General features: G+C 44.9%; 1 protein-coding gene across 1 annotated transcript in view; it reads right to left on the bottom strand.

Annotated features, from left to right (window-relative positions):
* The window catches only part of MANBA (mannosidase beta), a 399,570-nt gene that overhangs the window by 35,669 nt on the left and 345,277 nt on the right, over positions 1–18,624 (bottom strand). The window contains exons 15-16 of the mRNA XM_086961579.1: positions 12,841–12,983; positions 1,155–1,412 (exon numbers count right to left, since the gene is read on the bottom strand). Of these exons, the coding sequence (XP_086817705.1) occupies positions 1,155–1,412; positions 12,841–12,983 (401 nt within the window). The remainder of the gene's footprint in view (positions 1–1,154; positions 1,413–12,840; positions 12,984–18,624) is intronic.

Genomic DNA, 18,624 nt, shown 5'->3' with positions numbered 1-18,624 from the left:
TTTGATCTACAGAAATATAATGAAGTAGTAGTGTGTAGTATTGTGTACTGTAATGTAAAGTATTTTTTTCTTGAATTGAAAAGCACTGTGCCGGATATTAGCTTACTGGATTGATTGTTGAGATCTGAGATCAAGCACCCCCACACTCCCTCAGTAAGAAGCTAGTGAATGCTCGCCATCACTACCAATGAGGCTCACGAGCACAAAGGGGTGCACTCGGCCCAGATTCCAAAGCCATAGTTGGCTGCCTGTACCTGTGATACCTCACTCCTGTGACTGAGAGTGAAGAAGTCCCTTAGGACCAAGGATGTAGGAGCTCGAGCAGACAAATCCAGAGGACCAATTGGAACTGGCAATGTTTCTGTAGTTTGTAACAGGAGCTATGGGGAGGCCTCCAAATGAACACCTTCAACTGAACATTTTTCAACAAAGTCCTACTTAACAAGAACATCCCCTGCTGCAATTGAGCAGAACATTTTTTTATAGGAAACAAGCTTTAAAAAAGAGGTGGTTTCTCCGAAAAAAGTTTTCTTTTCTTTTAGTGCCAAAAACAAATGCACCGGTGCCCTTTTGTGACTGCTTTATTAACCAAACCGAGTACATTTTTGTTTGGTTTTGTTTTCATCCTTTTCTAACACTCACATTTTCCCAATACGCATCACAAATCGTTTTTGCTACAGCTTTTGTTTCTACATCGGATTTCTTCTATTTTTAATAGCTTTTGCTTGAACAATTGTTGTTTTTTAGATACAATATTTAAGCTCTACAACAGATTTCCTTTATTTTGTTAAGTCTTGTTTATACAACTCTTGTCTTTTTAGCTAACTAGGTTTGGTTTGTGCTTTTTATGTTCTCTATTCTCTTAGCTGTATAGTTCTTTTACTGAGTTACCACACGGGTAAAAGAAGCATTTATCTGAGGGAAGACTTGTTGCTTGCGCCTGTTTTACTACGGGTGAACTAGGAATTCTTCACAGAAACAGTGTAGCTGCCAAGGAACAGATTGTTTGGAGTTTGGGTAAACCGAGTCACAGATCACCTCAAGATTGTGAACTCTAGCTAAAAAATCTCTCTTACTAAACAGCAAGACCAGCAGATTCTAAGCAATGTTAACGTCCAACATGAAAAAATACAGTCATTTCAACGGATGTTTACCTGAATTTGCGGCTTCTCTAACCCCACTGAATCCTTCAGTGAAGAGAGAAAGTGATGATTGACAGGCCCAAACTGCTGACCCTCAGCCTGGAGGTAAAATGTGATGACGCAGCTTTGCCTTGTGCAGTTGCCGCATCTTTTTAAGAGGTCTGAAACGAGTTCCTTGTAAATTGGAGAGGCACTCCCGGCTTTTAAAGTGATTGGTCCTGTGCTGAGACCACAGACATTTTCTAGGGAGTTCCATTGGTGCACTCTGACCTGTAAAACAGAAATTAACAACGGGCTTAAAAGAATAAAAGTAACAGTACCAATTTCAGTGGAAAGATGCAAGTAATAGTGGATTCCTATCTCCGACTATTTCATGCTCCTTTCTTATTCTGCAATTTCTGCCTTAATAAAAACAATATTTCAGCCTTCCTTCGCTGGTTTACTGGTCATTGTGTGGTTACTGCAGCAGTATGTGTCTTGCACCTGACAATAGAGTATAAAATACCACCTCGAGAGTATGTCTTCAGCCCTGCTAGAGCCAGCACATTGTGAATCTGATATTTTACTTTCGATATGGGAATTTACCTGTATTCGATGAAGCCAGCCAACTTAATTTTTGTAAACATTGCCTTATGAACCTGAAAACAGGAAGTGGCAGCAGAACAGGACAGGAAATACAATCATTGCATGCAGAGCAGCATCAAATGGGCAAACAAAAAAGTTACATTTTCTTGATGTGCTAAAACCAAGATAAGGTAATCTTTTAACTTTCATGTGTTCTTTCGCCTATGAGGACAATCTGTGTTTCAAAACAGGAGTACAGTTTACAAAATGGAAGGCATCCGTTGGCCCGGTTGATTTGGTCCTCAGAAGCAGCCTGAGCTCATTAACCTTATGTCACTTGTTTGTACCCCTCCTTGAAAGTGTTGTTTGGAGAGTAGAACCACATTGATACTGCAGATGAGCTGATCGTCTATATGTTCTTTCAGTGAGTCCTTAATTCCCTTCCATTTCTTTACAGAAACTTTGCAGAGCAATTTGCTTATTTATCCATGCACCAAGCCTATCAGGAAATGAGGCATGCTGTGTTGTACAATTTGTGTGGTCAAGTCCAAAGACCACAATTAAACATAAGCGGCATCACAGACACTGAGACTGAAGTGCATGAACCAGAGAACCCAAGCAGTACTTACTGCAAGGCCAGTGAATAGAAAAGTACCTTCTCTTTAGGCTCCATTAGTGGGTGTAGAGCATGTATCACTTACAATAAATATAAAATCCAAGACCATTATTTTTGGGCAACAAGATTAAAGAATTCTGTTATTATTAAGGAAACAGGCAGTGGTTCTTAACCTGTGATCCGAGAACCCATGGTGGTCCACCATGCCTAGTTAGGGGGTCCGTGACTGGTATTCGGCACGGGGACATTTCAACCTCGGTATTCGGCACAGGGATATTTATAGCACCGGCCGCAGTTTTTTGAGCAGTGCTTTAAGCAACATCTCTCATGTTACAAATTAAGCACTGCTCACAAAGGCATCACGTTCACAGTGATGCATGGTGCAGGCACACAGACCTCACTTGTTCATCAATGTTGCTTGAAGAAGAGATGCACGGTGATGCAGGGTGCAGACACATGGACCATACAGGTTCATGAGTGCTGTACAGAAAGAAGACTCATGGCAATGCAGGTCACAGACAAGCAAGCCTCTCACAATCTTCAGTGCTGCATGGGCGGCAGGACAACAGCAGTGCAGGATGCAGACACACTGCCTCACACACTCTTCAGTGGTATAAGCTTCAGAAGTTAAGCAGCCCCACAGCGGGTTGCATGCTGGCTTGCGTAGTTACAACAGAGGGTACATGCCGGGCTGGGCAGCTGTTGTAGGCTCTCGGGCTTGACAGGCTTAGCTTCTCCGGCCAGATTCTGAACACTAGCTATGGCTAAATTGTGAGGGACCACTACAAACAACGCAGTCCAATCACTGGACTCCTTTAGAAGTGGTTCATTTCTCTCCTCAGCATATCGCTCTTACCCCTAAAATGGAGACAGCCTAGAATTCTGCCTCTGGTCCTCGCCTTCTTCTGCACAGGTATGTAGTGCTCCTTGAGTACGAGGTGAACACTGGATATGTGATTGGAGGCAATTTACATCCAGTCCATATCGAGCTCGATTCCAACAGTCCAGTCAAATTCAAGGTTACTCCAAACACCTGGGGAGCGGTAGGCAATCAGCTTAGGGCGCATTTTCTTTTCAGCGTGCTATATCTCCATCACAACCAGTTTCAAGTGAAAATTTCACTTTCCCATTGTGTATTGTGATCCTAGAATCACATTTAAGTAACACAAGACTAAGGATGCTGTGGATGAATGGCAGCCCATCTCTTTTGCAGAAGGTGTGCTTTCTTCACCTTAACTTTTGGCCATTCAATTATGCAGGTTTTATCTCATGGCTGGCAAAGGTAGTCCTGCAAGAACTTCCTTGGTCCAGGCCCAGAAAGCATCTTCTTCTTCCCAGATGATGATCTAAGCAGGATAACTTCACAGCTTAGGAAGCTAAAAAGGAATTTAGGGAGAAAGCAGTGCTGACTACCATAAACACTGTGAAGCACCCTAACCCCTTCGATGCTCATGACGAGCTCAACTCGTCATGAGGTACACCTCTCGTACACTCATGACGAGCTGAGCTCGTCATGAACAATGGGAATTGAAGTTGGTCAGCGCACAGGGTAAATCTGCACCGCACCGATGGTGTTAAAGGGCTACTACATATATCGGGTTGGTATCAAAAGGGATAGCCCAGCTCACATGTATCTAAGCACTCTGAAGAATACTCCATATACAATCAGAGTGAATGTGAAGGCCTAGTCATGATATACCTTGCAGATCTACCAAGGAGAGCCAGTAAGCGGTCCCTCAACTGGGGTTCAGATAAAATGCTTGTAAGCCACTAATATATTCAGCTGCTCCCATCTGATAATTGTCCAAACTTGGTCTTGGTCTTGGAGGTGGTTGGCTTCACATTAAAATAAGTGCAGATTTGATGTAACCCAACCACCTAACAGTCTAGGATTTCCATCATAGTGAAATGGAGCTCCTGCACAAGACAACATATCTAGTCTGTCAGAATATTAAACTAAAGAGCTGGTTGTGCAATGGACTAGGCACCAGGCAGTTACAATCCCACAAGGCCATATAGAATTAAATGGTCTTTCTTAATCAATCTTTTTTATACTGGATCTTCCATCCACTGGCTAGTGGGTAAAGGGTGATAGGCTGGAGATCAAATCTAGTAAACACTTATTTTATTATCTATAGGAAAAATGTGAGCATTATTAAACACAGAAAGGTCCAAGAAACAATAGCTACGGTGAGCAGGATTACACACAGACCGTTCATGTTGCTGCATCATTGAAGCACCCGCAATTTAATCAGGACTCCAAAAATATAAAAATGTTACCAGTCTAGGGACCTGAATAATCTACTCGACCTAACTAATACGCGTGTCCCATAAACTGGCCTCAAATTGTGTGATATTAGGCAAATATTTTATTTCACAGTCGCCTTTTTCTTCATTATAACAGTAGAGTACATTCAAATATGTGAGATCAGCATGTTTGCTGTACAAAATATTACTTTGTTTGATTTAATAGACTCAACTTTTGGTCCATGTGTAATAATAACCTAGCCCACATATAGGGTACCCATTACCCCAGCTTGTCTATCAGTTCACAAATAGCATTTTCATTAGGGCATGGGCAGGGATGTTTCTCAGTTCATGTTTAAAAACTCTCACTTTTAATAAATATATTACTAAAGCATGATGGGGTAGAGCACTGTTATATACAGACATCACTTTTTCTATTGAAATGGCCGTAAGCTTTCACACTGACTTGCAGTTTTATTGATAAAAGTACATAGGGTACAAACGATAATGTGTTGAACTCTGGTGTCAGCAAATATTTATCATTTGCACATCCCCAAATAAAGTGTTCTGCTTTGTTTTGATTCAATTAAAATCTTTGCTTCGATCACACTTCAGAATTACCAAAACGGTGTTTTGCTAACTGCTATTTTATACATAGTTGTACAGTTCATTTACAAGCTAATAAATATCGTGTGTTAGAATAAAACTGATATCCAATAGCCTTTTATTTCACACTCACTTTGCAAAATCCTCTAACTTAGCAGTCACAGACAGAAAAGTAAACACCAATCTACTTGGATAAAATAAGCAGCTGTTTGTAAAAAGAAATAAGCTTAAGCTGACATTTGGCCTATGTATTTGACTGCACAGCAAATGTGACAAGATAAAAACAAGATTTAAAGACATCTTTTATTGCTCATTCACTTTCTGAATAAACAAAAAACCTGTTCCTTGTCAGCTGGAGCTCTCCCCAGAAAGGATCAGTAGGCCCTAAAAATAGCACACCCTGTTAAAATCTAACTCAGATTTTTCAAAGCCTGATGAGGTTCAAGAAGGTATTTTAACATTTCCAGACACATACACCTCAGATGGGTGAATATGTAGAAGAATTCATAATGCTGTTAATAAGAAAACGATTTAAACAAGGGGTGTGGAATTATCTAAAACTTTTACAGGTCCTAACAAATGGATGTTTCAGAAATATACTTGTTCTGTAAAAAATTCACTTATCCCTCTTGGTGACATGCAGTAATGTGACCAGCTAAAGGATGTGTGATTGGGCCTGTTTGTCCACTGGACAAAATAAACATGAAAACTTGTTGTCCTTGACTTCATACCAAATGTCCTGGGCCTTGAGTGATAGAAATGTTACTATCCTGCTTTGAAGGTCAAAAGAATGCATGTGTGTATCACCATATGTTTTTTACAAAAGTGCAAGGGGAAGTCACTGGATGCTTTCAGTACTGCTCTAAACGTATTGAGAGCAAACAATATTGTGATACAGATGTGGTTCAACTACACATAAAGCGAATTTAGGTGTTGCCTAGCATTGGGTCAGGTTTGAAGGAAGAGTGGAAAAGTGGGACACATTAGTAGGATGTTCAGAGGTGGCAAAAAGGGGAGGTCAAGTAAGTAGTAGAAGACAATGTAAATGATGAAAAAGACGAAAGTGATGGCACATGCCAAAGAACAGATGAACTGGAAGGGATGGAAACAGATTTGAAAATATATGTAGGGCCAGACATACAAAGCCATTTTGCAATCGCAAACCCTGCTATTCACAAAATCATCAGGCTTGCAACTGCAAAATTACTTCTAGGAATGAATGAAACCCATTTCTCGAGACAGAAAAGCATTTCCAACTTGCCATATGCATTTAGCAACCCATACTAAATTACATTTAGGAGTTGAGTTGAGTTGAGTTGGGATTTATAGAGCGCATAGCTACCCTAGGGCATCCCAGTGCTAGTTACCATAGATCCAAAGAGAGGGGAGCAGGGGGGAGTGGTGATCAAGGGAAGAGCCAGGTTTTTAGTTGTTTCCGAAAACTGAGGTGATTATGTTCTCGCCTCATGGTAAGTGGGAGGGAGTTCCACAATCTGGGGGCGTTGTAAGAGAACAGGTGGCTGCCGGTTCTGGCCTTCCTAATCCTTGGGACGCTGGCAAGAGCGAGGGAGTTGGATCTTAGTTGTCTGTTGGACTGGTGCGGTTTCATAAGTGGTCTCAGAATGGGGGGGCCTTCGTCGTGCATTATTCTGTGGGAAATACACAAGGTCTTGAACGTGACCCGTTCTTTCACTGGAAGCCAGTGCAGGCTTCTGAGAGCTGGTTTGGCCGAACACCTCGCTTTAGTTCTAGTCAAGATTCTGGCAGCCGCATTCTGTGCGCATTGCAGTCTGTGGACTACAGAAGCTGTTGCCGTAGTCTAGTCTGGAGTTCACTAGCCCCTGCATCAGGAGTTTTCTGGATTGGGGGGGGATCAGATGAAGGATCTTTCGTGACATCTTGATGAGGCCAAAACAGGTTCCTGCGGTTTTTCTAGCCTGGGTCTTGAAGCTGAGATCCTGGTCTAGCCAGATACCCAGACTTTTAACTTCGGATTTGGGGGTTGGTTGCGTTCCCATGCATGGTGGCCAGGGAAGGGATGTGGGGATCTTGTTTGGATTTCCCAGGAGAAGTATCTCCGATTTATCTCCATTTAGTTTTAACTGGGAGTCACACATCCACTGGTACACCTTCTCTAGACAGCAGGCTAGGTTGGAGTGGCTATTGCTTGATTGGTTGAGGGAAACGACCAGCTGGGTATCGTCGGCGTACATTATTGTTTTGATGCCAAAAGGTGTTACAACGTCCTCGAGAGGGGCCATGTAAACATTAAAAAGCGTGGGGCTCAGGGAAGATCCCTGTGGGACCCCACACTGGAGTGGCTGGGCTTTGGACGTGGCATACCCATCTGACACTTGGAAGGATCTCTCTTCCAGGAAGGATTTAATCCAGGCTAGGGCGGAGTCCGCTACTCCTATCAGACCGAGCCGGTGGACAAGGGTTGCATGGTCCACTGTGTCGAAGGCGGCACTCAGGTCGAGGATGGAGATACAAAGGGGTGTTCCCATTTTAAGTGTGTTTCACAGCGCCTTTCATCAATGGTTTGCAACCAAAACTGCGGTGGCAAATCACTGATTTGTTGCCGACACCTCAAAGGAGGTGGTTTCTGAATTTCCTTGGGGCACTATGTCCTTTGCGAATGGTACTAGGTGACCTGGGGAGGCAGGCAATGGTTCAGAGAACCACGGTCTACTGCCCTAGACGTTTTACCATATGGGAAACATTTTTTAGAAAAGCAGCATTGGCTCTTTAAAGGAACATGGGCAGATTTACAAAAAGAATTTCCCGTTCCGGAAGACAAATTCATGAATGGTGGTCTGCTGCTCCTTTCAGGCCATCATCCCTGCGTTTGTACCTAATCATAGTGGATCACAAATAGCAACCAGCCTATTTAATATTCAGAAGGCAAGTCGTTCTGGGATCCCTGTAACTGAACATTTTGTGATGTGACCTATTAGTACATAGTTTGCATCACAAAATCAGAGAGGTCAGAAAATGTTGGAGCGCAATTTGCGACTTCTTTTTGCTACCAGTCTCTAAGAATATGTGGCCCATACTTAGCCAGTGTGATGACCAACGTATTAAAGTGTCTATTGATGGGAAAATAACTAAACTATTAGAGTTTTCTGGGGCCAGGATCACCATCCTATCTGTTGATAACAATGAGAAGAATTGGCAACACAAAGTCTTCAGTTTCACCTGATGTTACCATGGTGGAATGAAAAGGGAATAAAACACGATTTGGGCATGTAGTTCATTCAGAGACTGTGCAATTAACTGAAATGTTTATGTAGAAAAGTAAAGGCTGAACATGCCGAGGCAGGAGCACTAAGCTGACTTCACAATTGCCCTCCACCTATTAGAAAGAGATCGAGGTTCAGAAATCAAGGACTAAGAGCAGACGATCAAAACCAAGAAGGATCACATTCCCAAGGAAAGATAAACTAAGCAAAGTTCCAGACAGTGCTAGGGAGAATTGGACAAGCAAATACAAAGTATTTTTAAAACAGATGAACCCATTGATGCTTAGCTGTGGTTGTCACCAACCACTGTGTTTTGTAAAATAAATCCAGTGAATTGGGTTTAACTGTTGACCTTAGAAGCTTTAACAAAGCCATTTGGGTCAAGTGTTTTCCACTTTTAAAGATTGAAGACTTTTTAGCAGCTGTAGTTCCCGCCAAACGCTGTACAACATTGTATCTCAAAGCTGCATACCATCAGGTCGACCTAAATCCTGACATCTCACTGCTTGTGCCACTCCAGGTGGTACCTATACATTTTGCCCTTTGCAATTTGGCCTTACGACTGTGGCATGAGCGTTTCTTCATGTCATCACTGAAATGTTGAAAGGGATCAAAATCACTGTTGCACTTCAGGACGACATCTTGATTTTTGCCAATGCTTTGCAACAACATGATAGTACAGTGGAGAATGTGCTTGAGGTGTTCTAGTGAACAAGGGGAGAGGATGTGGCATAACGACCAGAGCTGCCGACTTTGGAGCTGGGGAACCAGTCTCGAAACTCTTAGTCAGCTCAACATCCTGTGATTCTGGGCAAATCTCTTAATCTCTCCGTGACTACCAAAAATGAATGTGTACTTGTGTATTCTAACTGGCTCTCATGTTAAGCGCCCCAATATCTTCTATTCGAGTTTGTGCTATATAAAAATGCAAAAAAAAATATCAAATGTGAATTTTTTAAACTGATGAGATTGAATACTTGGCTCAATCCTATCAGGATGTGGGGATCGAAACTAAACCAAGCTTGATATAATGCATTGTGAATGTACCAGCACCCAGAAATAAAGATCAGTTATTTTCATCTTTGGGCATTTGTTAATTTTATTCAAAATTCGATAAGTGTTCGCAAGTTTGACTAAAGGTTTTATACATCTCTTAAAGACAAATGTCCCTTTTGTGCAGGACCTTAAGTGTAGAGAGGCCTTTTGTAAAGTAAAAAAAATAATGCTCTTAGAAGCTCCGTTTTTACAATCCTTTTACAGAGCTTTAAAACATATTGCTGCCACTTGACGTAAAGTCCGATGATCGACTACTGACTGATATCTTGTCAGGTAACAAAATAAACAAAAACACTTTGCAGTTAATCTACGTTAGCCACAAAGCTCCTGAAACTTATTTTAAGATGGAGAACTTTCTTTGTGGTATAAATGTTGGGAGCAGGTGGTCAACACCAAGAAGTGCAGTGCTGCGGAGTTAGAGTCAATGCCGTAATGTGGAGAAGTAAGGATGAGAGAAAAGAGGGCATGGCAAAACATGAAGTAATAGTTTAGTAAGAGTTTGAGAGTATGCTCCTCTTTGCATTAATGTCGGTAATTTTAACCACACTGAAGCTATTATTTCTTTTGGTATGTTGTATTCGAAGAAGACAGTTGTCATATATTTTCTTGAAGAGAGTCTTTATTGACGACATGTTATATTCTTCATATGTAAATTTTTTTGTTTTTGTGCTCTGGAAGTGCAACAGCCGACACGTGTTTCACCCACTCCGGTCACTGTGACCAGGGCTTACTCAAGGCTTTCATAATTATACTTTAGAATCATTTAAAAAAATCTGATAGGATACAAGAAATAACTCATAAGAGCAAATAGACAAAATGTTGACTTTCAAGCAACAAAGTCAGAAGTCCTGGGTCAATCCCTCACGATAATTTTCATTTACGGTCAACTCGTAAATGAAAATTATCGTGAGGGATTGACCTGGGACTTCTGACTTTGTTGCTTGAAAATCAACATTTTGTGTATCTGCTCTGAAGAGCTATTTGCTGTATCCTGAAACCCTTACTAAACTGTTACGAACACGAGGCTAGAAAGGTCCAATGCCTCGAGTAAAGCTCCTCTCAAGAAGCTCTAACTATATAAAGGCGATATCATCCAGTCTTAGGATCTCTGGACCTTCGCTCAATCCTCAAGCAAAAAATGAAGTAATGCAAAGAGTATTTGATTTTTGGTTGGCTCAGGTAAAAAGAGTTGAAATATGAAGTTTAACTGTTTTGGACGGTTGCTAATTAACTGTCTGAAGAAAATGGGTTACTTCAGTTTGGTGATGAGTTAGTCCCTCCTACAGGAATAAGAGAAAAAAATACTGGAGCCATTGCAGAAGGGCCAAATGGATGTTTTGCAAAAATACATCTGCAGGAGGAGGAGGAATTTGAGTGGCCTCATGTCTACGGTGATGTTGAAAAAGAAAGTCAGCGATTGCATGTAGCTAGTGTACTTTGAGAGACAAACAGTTGGTTACTCAGTCCCGACGACCAAAAGCACCCATTGGTTACCCTGAGAAGGTGTGTCAGAAAACTGGCCTGATTTCTTAGGTCCGCTCCTCAATCTGCTGGCACACATGTGTTTCATGACCATATTACTAGGCCATTTATGTGTAGAGGTCAAGTTTGTAAGGGAACCCACCACAGAAGGGGTGATACCATCTTTATGTTTTTCTTTTTTTTAAAGAAAGATGGGTCCCTAGTATGATCCTTACGGACAATGGTGTCCATTCTTTTGCTTTGGGTAAGTTTCTGAATGGATGTGAAATTGCATAATTAAGAATTCCCTTGTTTAGCCCACATGGTAACAGCATGTTCAAGAGATTTAATCAGGTGTTGAACGAGTATGTCCAAAGTGCTCTAGGAGCAGAAAATATGCAGCAATACAGGACAACTTCCAATGTGCAAATGGGAGGACTCTTTTTGATATGATGCAGGTAGGAAGGTGTGCTCAGAATTGTGTCCATGTTGGATGGCTTCTTTGTCTGAATAAAAGAAGCCTGTCGATAGGTTGTGAAGAGATTCCAAAGCAGGGGCATTAAGGCCCTCAATACGAGAGGCCCAGAAAATGAGCCACATGTCCCACACCCATGGAGCTATCTATTCCAGGGGTAGCTGTAACTCCGGGTGTGGGGGAAACCTGGCCTATCGTTAATCGGACCATGAGGGCCCACTAAGAAATGAAGGGGTAGTGAGAAAATCACTAATTCTGGTTGTGCTTTCACACAGGCTCGGAATCACGCAAAAATCACAAATTCCAGACTTTAATGCAGCTGTTTTTAAATCCCTGTGTGCAACTGAAAAGCTTTTAATTATGATGGGGGCAGTAACTCCTGGCGCCATCGGAATTAGGAGTCCGCTCTTAATGAGGGCCTCAGTATAAGAAAAGGGAAGAGATCAAATGCATAGAAAATATACACCTAGTGTTTTTTGTGGGCAACTAAGTTAGGATCAAGTAGCCTTCATTGTTAAAGAAGAGCCTTCCAAGTCTCAATGATCATCTGTACATTCGTGAAGTGGGTGGAAATGCTGCAATTGTTGCCAGTGGTGACACGTGAGCAGGGTGGCAAAAGTAGATTACGATGTTGGCAGCAAGAAGAGACACTGTTCAAGAATTCAGGACCAAAGGGAGAGGTGTGAGCATCAATGCGGAGCAAGGGTACATCGGATCCTTACCAATTTCTAGGAATGAGGATGTCACGTTGGATTGCTTGCGATACTTTGGACTGCGAATGGCCATGGGTTTAGAATGAGTCCTCTAATATGAACTTATGTATTCTAAGGAGTGTTGTTTGCTTTTATCCATGTTACTTTTGTTTCTTTTTTGCATTTTTGTAAGGTTATTTGCATTAAAAAGGGGGCAGTGTGTGGTGTCAGGGGGAGCTGTGTGATGCCATTCAACCCCACTGCGTCTTAACAGGATTCTCAGGGGACTGAGAGGGCTGTGGTAAAATTGTGTCAGTTGGCATCTGAGAGGTGCTGTCAAGGGTTGTGCTCCGCCCCATGACATCTACATATTGCATTCTATGTGGTGTGTCTCTCTCCTTCTGAGCCAACACAATAGTGGTTTACAAGGAACACTAACTTTTCTATAAAAGGTCTTAATTATTATTCATAAACACTTGAATAGATTAGCAAACCCAACACCAACCATTAGTGAAGGGAAAGTCAAAAGGCCCTGAAAGACTAATAAAGTGAGAAGGATAAGGGATATACCAATTAAAAAGTTTTTTCGCAGGGAGACCTAACCCACTTGTAAATTTATTATAGAGTTAAAATATAGATAATAGTGTTTGCTAAAGATCGGCTGCAGACAAACATACCATTACTACAAATACTACCCACCACATTGTTTCTTTACCCCATACAAAATCTACATACTTACAACAAGAATACATGTGTAGTCCATGAGAAGATCTGAAACACCATATATGTACAATGTCCCATTGTCTTCAAATCCTATCGGCAATACAAGTGCAAAGAAGTGCTGCGCCATATAATGAAGCATCTTCCATTTGCCACCATACTCTGGGGAGATTAAAAAAAAAAAGGCACCGTTAACAATCTCACACAAAGTAGATGCTAAGATTTCCCAGACATTATGAATAGTCTCTTATCATAAAACCAACACAAGAATGCAAACTCTAAACACACACTGACACAAATCACCCCACTTACTTGTTCAGGAACGAGTAGGCCATTGTTTCTATCAAGCATAGAAAACCGGATTATACAAATGTTTCATTAAGTTAACATGCAGTTACTGCAGAACAACACTGGCTGTACTTTTTTGTTGTTGCGAGTTTTATATAGCGCAAACTGGACCCGAAGGTATCAGGTATCAGAGCGCTTTACATGAGCACCAGTTTGATTACAGAAGGACATTTTTGTTAGGCACAGGGAGATTAAGTGACTTGCCCAGAATCACAGGATGTTGCGCGTCCAGGTCGAGACTCAAAGCCGGTTCCCCAGCTTCGAGGTCGACCGCTCCAACCATAAGGCCACATCCTCTCCCCCAAAAGCATGTGGGTTCACAATTATTTTCCCTAATTTATTAATTCTAGCATCCAAAACTCACAGTATTCATTGGTCACAACACAGCTGGATTTTACTGTAGGAGCTGTCCTAAAGCCACATGTTGCGCTTCCTAGTGTGTATCTTGGTAGCTCAGCAGACTTGTTATATTTTGAGTTTGTTGTAATTGATCGGAAGTGCAGAAGGTGAAGGGTCAGACTCAGGTCAGAATTTCTAGGGCTCTTCACTGGTTAAATATCTCTACAGAGCTTTCTGGATTGCTTCTGTGTGTATGGTAAGTGAGACTGTCAGGCAGCTTGTATCTTCCAGCAGCACTGACACTCTGACTGTGAATAGCAAGGCACCAGGTACCATGCTTAAGCCTGGCTTGACTCATAGTGGGCTGCACTGGAATATTACTCTCTCACCACATGATATTGGCTGTTTGGTGCATCATCACATCTCCTACAGGGTGTGTCAACTGCAATGCACTAGGTACTAGTTTACGGTTTAAAAGTACAGTCATCACGCTTTTTGTCACGTTCAACAATGTATTCCACTTATGCAATGAATAATGAAAGCAATCCTTTTCTGTAATATGTTTCACTGTTTCAGGCATAGGTGAAATGCTTTTGTTGCGACAGGAGTGTAAGCCTGACCTGAAAATCGCTGCCCTATTAGGCTGACCTTTTACAAATTGGGACAGCCTGACCTCAAGATGGTTACCCCAAGATGTTTGCCCCAAGGTCTTGTCAGATCAACCACATCTGGCATGCAAAATCAACTTTCCTTTATAAAACAACTTGTTATAATCTTCACTTGGATAGCATTTTTGTTTTCCGTTTTCTAACAATTCCTTTACTGTCCAGTGGCAATTGCACCATACATGAGAGAGCTTTTTACTTTTAAGTTATAGCTATCCACTCCTGGAGCAAGGTGGTATGCCTGAGTTTTCTTGCACATTTTGACCACGGCACCCGATCCTTGCTGGAGTTTCAGGGAGCTCCTGCCAATGTGTGTGGACCAACTCATCTTATGTGTTAAATAGACCCCCAGATACACTAACTCTTTAACTTAGATGGCAGTCTATTGTATGTACGCAACCCAGAGCAGAACCTAACGCCAATGTTGCAGGAGGTAGAATGTTTCGGTCACGACTACGACCTTCGTATAAATTGGAGCAAGTCACTTATGCTCCCTCTAACACCCAACACTATCCCTCATCAGATGGATTATCCCATATCTGGACCACGGATCCTGAGGTAGTAGTTCAAGAAAATCACGGTCGGGCTATACAGAAGCTCTCAGAGACCTTTGAGAAATGGATTTAACTGCCACTGTCGCAGCTAGGACGAAAATGATAGCGCTGCCACGTTTTCTATTTTATTTAGTGAACATACCAATCCCATTACCAAAATAATTCTTTCGCACTCTAAGATCTCTCATGATCAGACTCGCCTGGGCTGGAATGCAGCCACAAGTGCAATGGGAGACACTGACTTAACCATATTCAGTTGGCGGGCTTAATGCTTCAGACCTTGAAATATATTTTTGTGCAGCACAACAAATGCATGTATATCATTGGCTACATGATCCTCATGATACCCCACACATGTACATAGAGAGAGGTGAAGTGAACCCACTATCACTACCGCAATATCTCCCTGGCAAGCCACAGAGACAATATCAAGTTATAAATCCCGTAGGGAATACAAGAAACCAATTGCGAAGGGATGCAGAGGATTACTCTCCTCTACTCTGCGAAACTACCTGTAGAATTGTGCGATTGGCTACCGCTGCGGCAGGCAAAGCATTCATGCGTGCTATGCAAGCACTCAACGTAAGAACCATGGGTGATTACTTTTCAGAGGGGGTGGTCAAGAAGTGGGATCAGTTGCAGGCACAAACATCAGAGACGTCAGTACTTACAAGTTTTGATTATTATCGAGCTAAACAGTCACTGTGCGCGGTGCTAGGAGACGGCAAGATGGAACCACAAGAATACACTTCCTTAACTTATCTTTTGTAGGCTCAGATCCCGCGGCGCGCAATTTCAATATTATACACACTCAAGAGGACAGGTATCAACTCTACACATATGAAGGACCTACAGAAATGGTGTGTTGAACTAGGCATAGACATAACGGAGGGCAATCGTTATATTGCTGCTCAAGCAGAAAACCTATCTCACAAAACGGCAGACACCGACTAACACATTTTAAATACCTGTACAGAGTGTACCAAACTCTGGTCCGATTATATAAATAAGGACTGAGAGAAGATGATAAATGTGTGAGACGTGGGACTGCTGAGGCAAACTTTACACATCTTGCTTGGGACTGCCCCGGGATCCGTAGATTCTGGACTGCAGTGTTCACTGCACTGATCGTCATTACACTAAAGGGCGGCGAAAAAAACAGAAGACTCAGGGGAGCCTTTGTATGGCTCACCTGCGTTGCACAATGGCCGACATATGCACTAAAGGAGTTAAGAAACGCAACAGAGTATTTGCCAATATTGTTGGTTAAAAAACTCAAAAGGAAAATCTTTACTTACATCTCTATTTTTATTTCCAGCATGCCAACAGGGAGCTGCACTAATAAAGGACTTTGATTATGCCACAAAATAAACATCTTATTTTTGATACAAAATGCTACCAATTCAACATGTTAGAAAGATGTCACGGGCATTTCTATCAAAAAGAATTGGCCTTTATCATGCTGTGATCCATAATACATATCAAGAAACCCTCCTTTAATAAATGATGTATGAAATGCAAAAGTTCTCGTTATACATTACGATATACAAAATTAGGAAAAAATGCTGAATCCTCTATTGGGACACATGTCAAAAGAGCAAATCAGGGGGGCGTGGCCGAGACAGCGATGTAAACGGACGCGTCTCGAGTGAGCTCCGTCGCCCCGCTGTATCTTAAGCCTGATTAAGCGACGTCCGGGGGGTCTCTTTTGCCTGGGGGCCCCCCCGACTACTTCAAGCCCATCCAGCAACACCTCCCGGAGACGAGTCCTTCTTGTTGGGACCCCCGCTGCGGACGCCCGGAGCCCCGGGATCTCCGCGATCGGCCTCCGGCCGCCATCTTGCCGCGGGGTTTGCCGAGGAGTCCCCTGGCCCGACTCTCCCGGTGCAGAGCTGCTTTCAGAGGCTGGCGAGGTGCTGGTGCCTTCCTGGGCCCTCCGCGTGGCGAGCCTCCCTCCGAGGTGCCGACTGCGACCTGGGCGCACCCTCTAGACTGCTGGCGCCGGGCTTCCCCCCGGCTGAAGAAGCTGCGTCCGCCCGAGCGCGGAGACTACGAGAGGCCCCGGCTTGGGCGGGAAAGAGAGGCCGGGCCCCGAGTGAACGCCGGAGGCTCTCCCCATCCGAGCCCCGGCCCCAGACCACGCATCCGCCGAGGGACCAGCACGGTGAGCTGCAGCCTCTGCGTCGCCCCTTCCCCCTGGCTGTTCCTGGAGGGGTCAGGCCCGCCCGAGCGCCGAGACTACGGGAGGCCCCGGCTTGGGCGGGAAAGCGAGGCCGGACCAGGATTGCACGTCGGAGGCTCTTCCCATACGAGCCCCAGCTCCTGATCAAGCACCCGCCGCGGGACCACCACGGTGAGCTGCAGCTTCCGCGCCGCCCCCTCCCCTTGGCTGTCCCTGGCGGGGTCTGGCGCTGGGAGGGCCCTACCTCAACCCTGACCGCCATCTTGTCCTCTTGACGGGCTGCTGGTGGGGCTACATCTGGAGGCGGGTGGCCGGCCCGCACGCCCACAAGACCCCCTGCTACCGACCACCCTGCTGACCTAGCGAGCCTCGGCTGAGGGCGGTGGGGCCGCCCAGGCTCCGCTCTTGGGGAAGGCCCTGACTCACGCGGGGGCGGGAGGCCGAGTCTTGCCGCAGCCACCGGAGGCCCTCAGCCCGTGGGACCCGAACTTTGGCCACCGTGGGAAGACTGCCGACAAAAGACCTCCTCCACTCCCTCTGCCTCCTTGCCGCCTTGCCTACCCGGCGGGGCCATCTCACTCGCCCACGCGGCCCTCCTGCGCACCGGTCCCCTGCTGCCCTGGCGCTCTTTGCGGGCTGACATCAGGCCAGTCCGGCTTCAGGATTGCGGAGACCCTGCTACACCCTGCCATCCTCTGCCTCAAGGCCTAGAGCCCCTGATCGTGGATCCTGGGTTGCTGGCCCACCGGGACACCTGTGAGACCTCCCTCGGACTCTCCTCTACCGCGGACCGGGGGTTGCACGCGACAACTTGCCCCCCCCCCCCGCCATCCTCCGACGCCCAGAGCGGACCACGACTCGTGGCAAGGGGAACAAGCCGGACCCCCCACCGGCGGCGACCAGAGGTGCGTCAGTGGCTTCCATATGGGGCAAGGCGGGCTCGCCGCCATCTTCCGGAGGCCCCTCAGCAACAGGGGGGAAACCCCTACCGCCTGCCGACTCCCCCCCGGTGACTCAGGCCTTCATGTCCTCCTTCATGGCGGACTTAAAGTCCGAAATCGGATCCCTCAGGACGGAGGTTCACTCATGCGTCAAAGAGTTGCGCAAGGAGGTCGCCGACCTCGGCGACCGGGTTGACGGCCTGGAGAAGACGGTTGACTCCCGAACCGAAGCCCTGGAGCAGATCTGGCAGAGGGTGGCGACCCTGGAAGAGCAACATATCCAGCTCCAGATCAAGCAGGAGGACCTGGAAAACAGGGGACGACGCAACAACCTCAGCATACGGGGTGTGCCACTCGGAGAAGAGGGGACTAATACCATGGCCTACGTAGCCCTACTCCGGCAGGCGGTGCGGGGCGAGGAGGATGCCCCTCCACCGCGCCTTGATCGCGCACATCGTGTCTTTGGGGCGGGGAGCAAGGCGGGCCTCCTGCCCGGCATTGTCACCAGGCTCCACTACTTCACGGAGAAGGAGGCCATACTAAAGGCGGCTAGAGACCACCCAGACCTGCGGTACGAAGGCCACAAGATCCAGATCTTCCAAGACTTGGCTCCCACCACGCTCCACAGGAGGAAGGTCTTCCGCCCGATCACGGAGAGACTCCGGGCCCTCAACGTTTCCTATCAGTGGGGTCACCCCTTTGCCCTCATCTTTTGGTGGGAAGGTAAGAGACGGTCCCTCCGCTCCTACCGAGAAGCGGCGCAATTGCTTGATA

The sequence above is a fragment of the Lissotriton vulgaris genome, chromosome 3_1 (genome assembly GCF_964263255.1).
Source record: "Lissotriton vulgaris chromosome 3_1, aLisVul1.2, whole genome shotgun sequence".
Classification (NCBI taxonomy): Eukaryota; Metazoa; Chordata; class Amphibia; order Caudata; family Salamandridae; genus Lissotriton; species Lissotriton vulgaris.
Note: the sequence above shows the minus strand (reverse complement) of the source record. Positions and strands in the feature narration are given on the sequence as shown.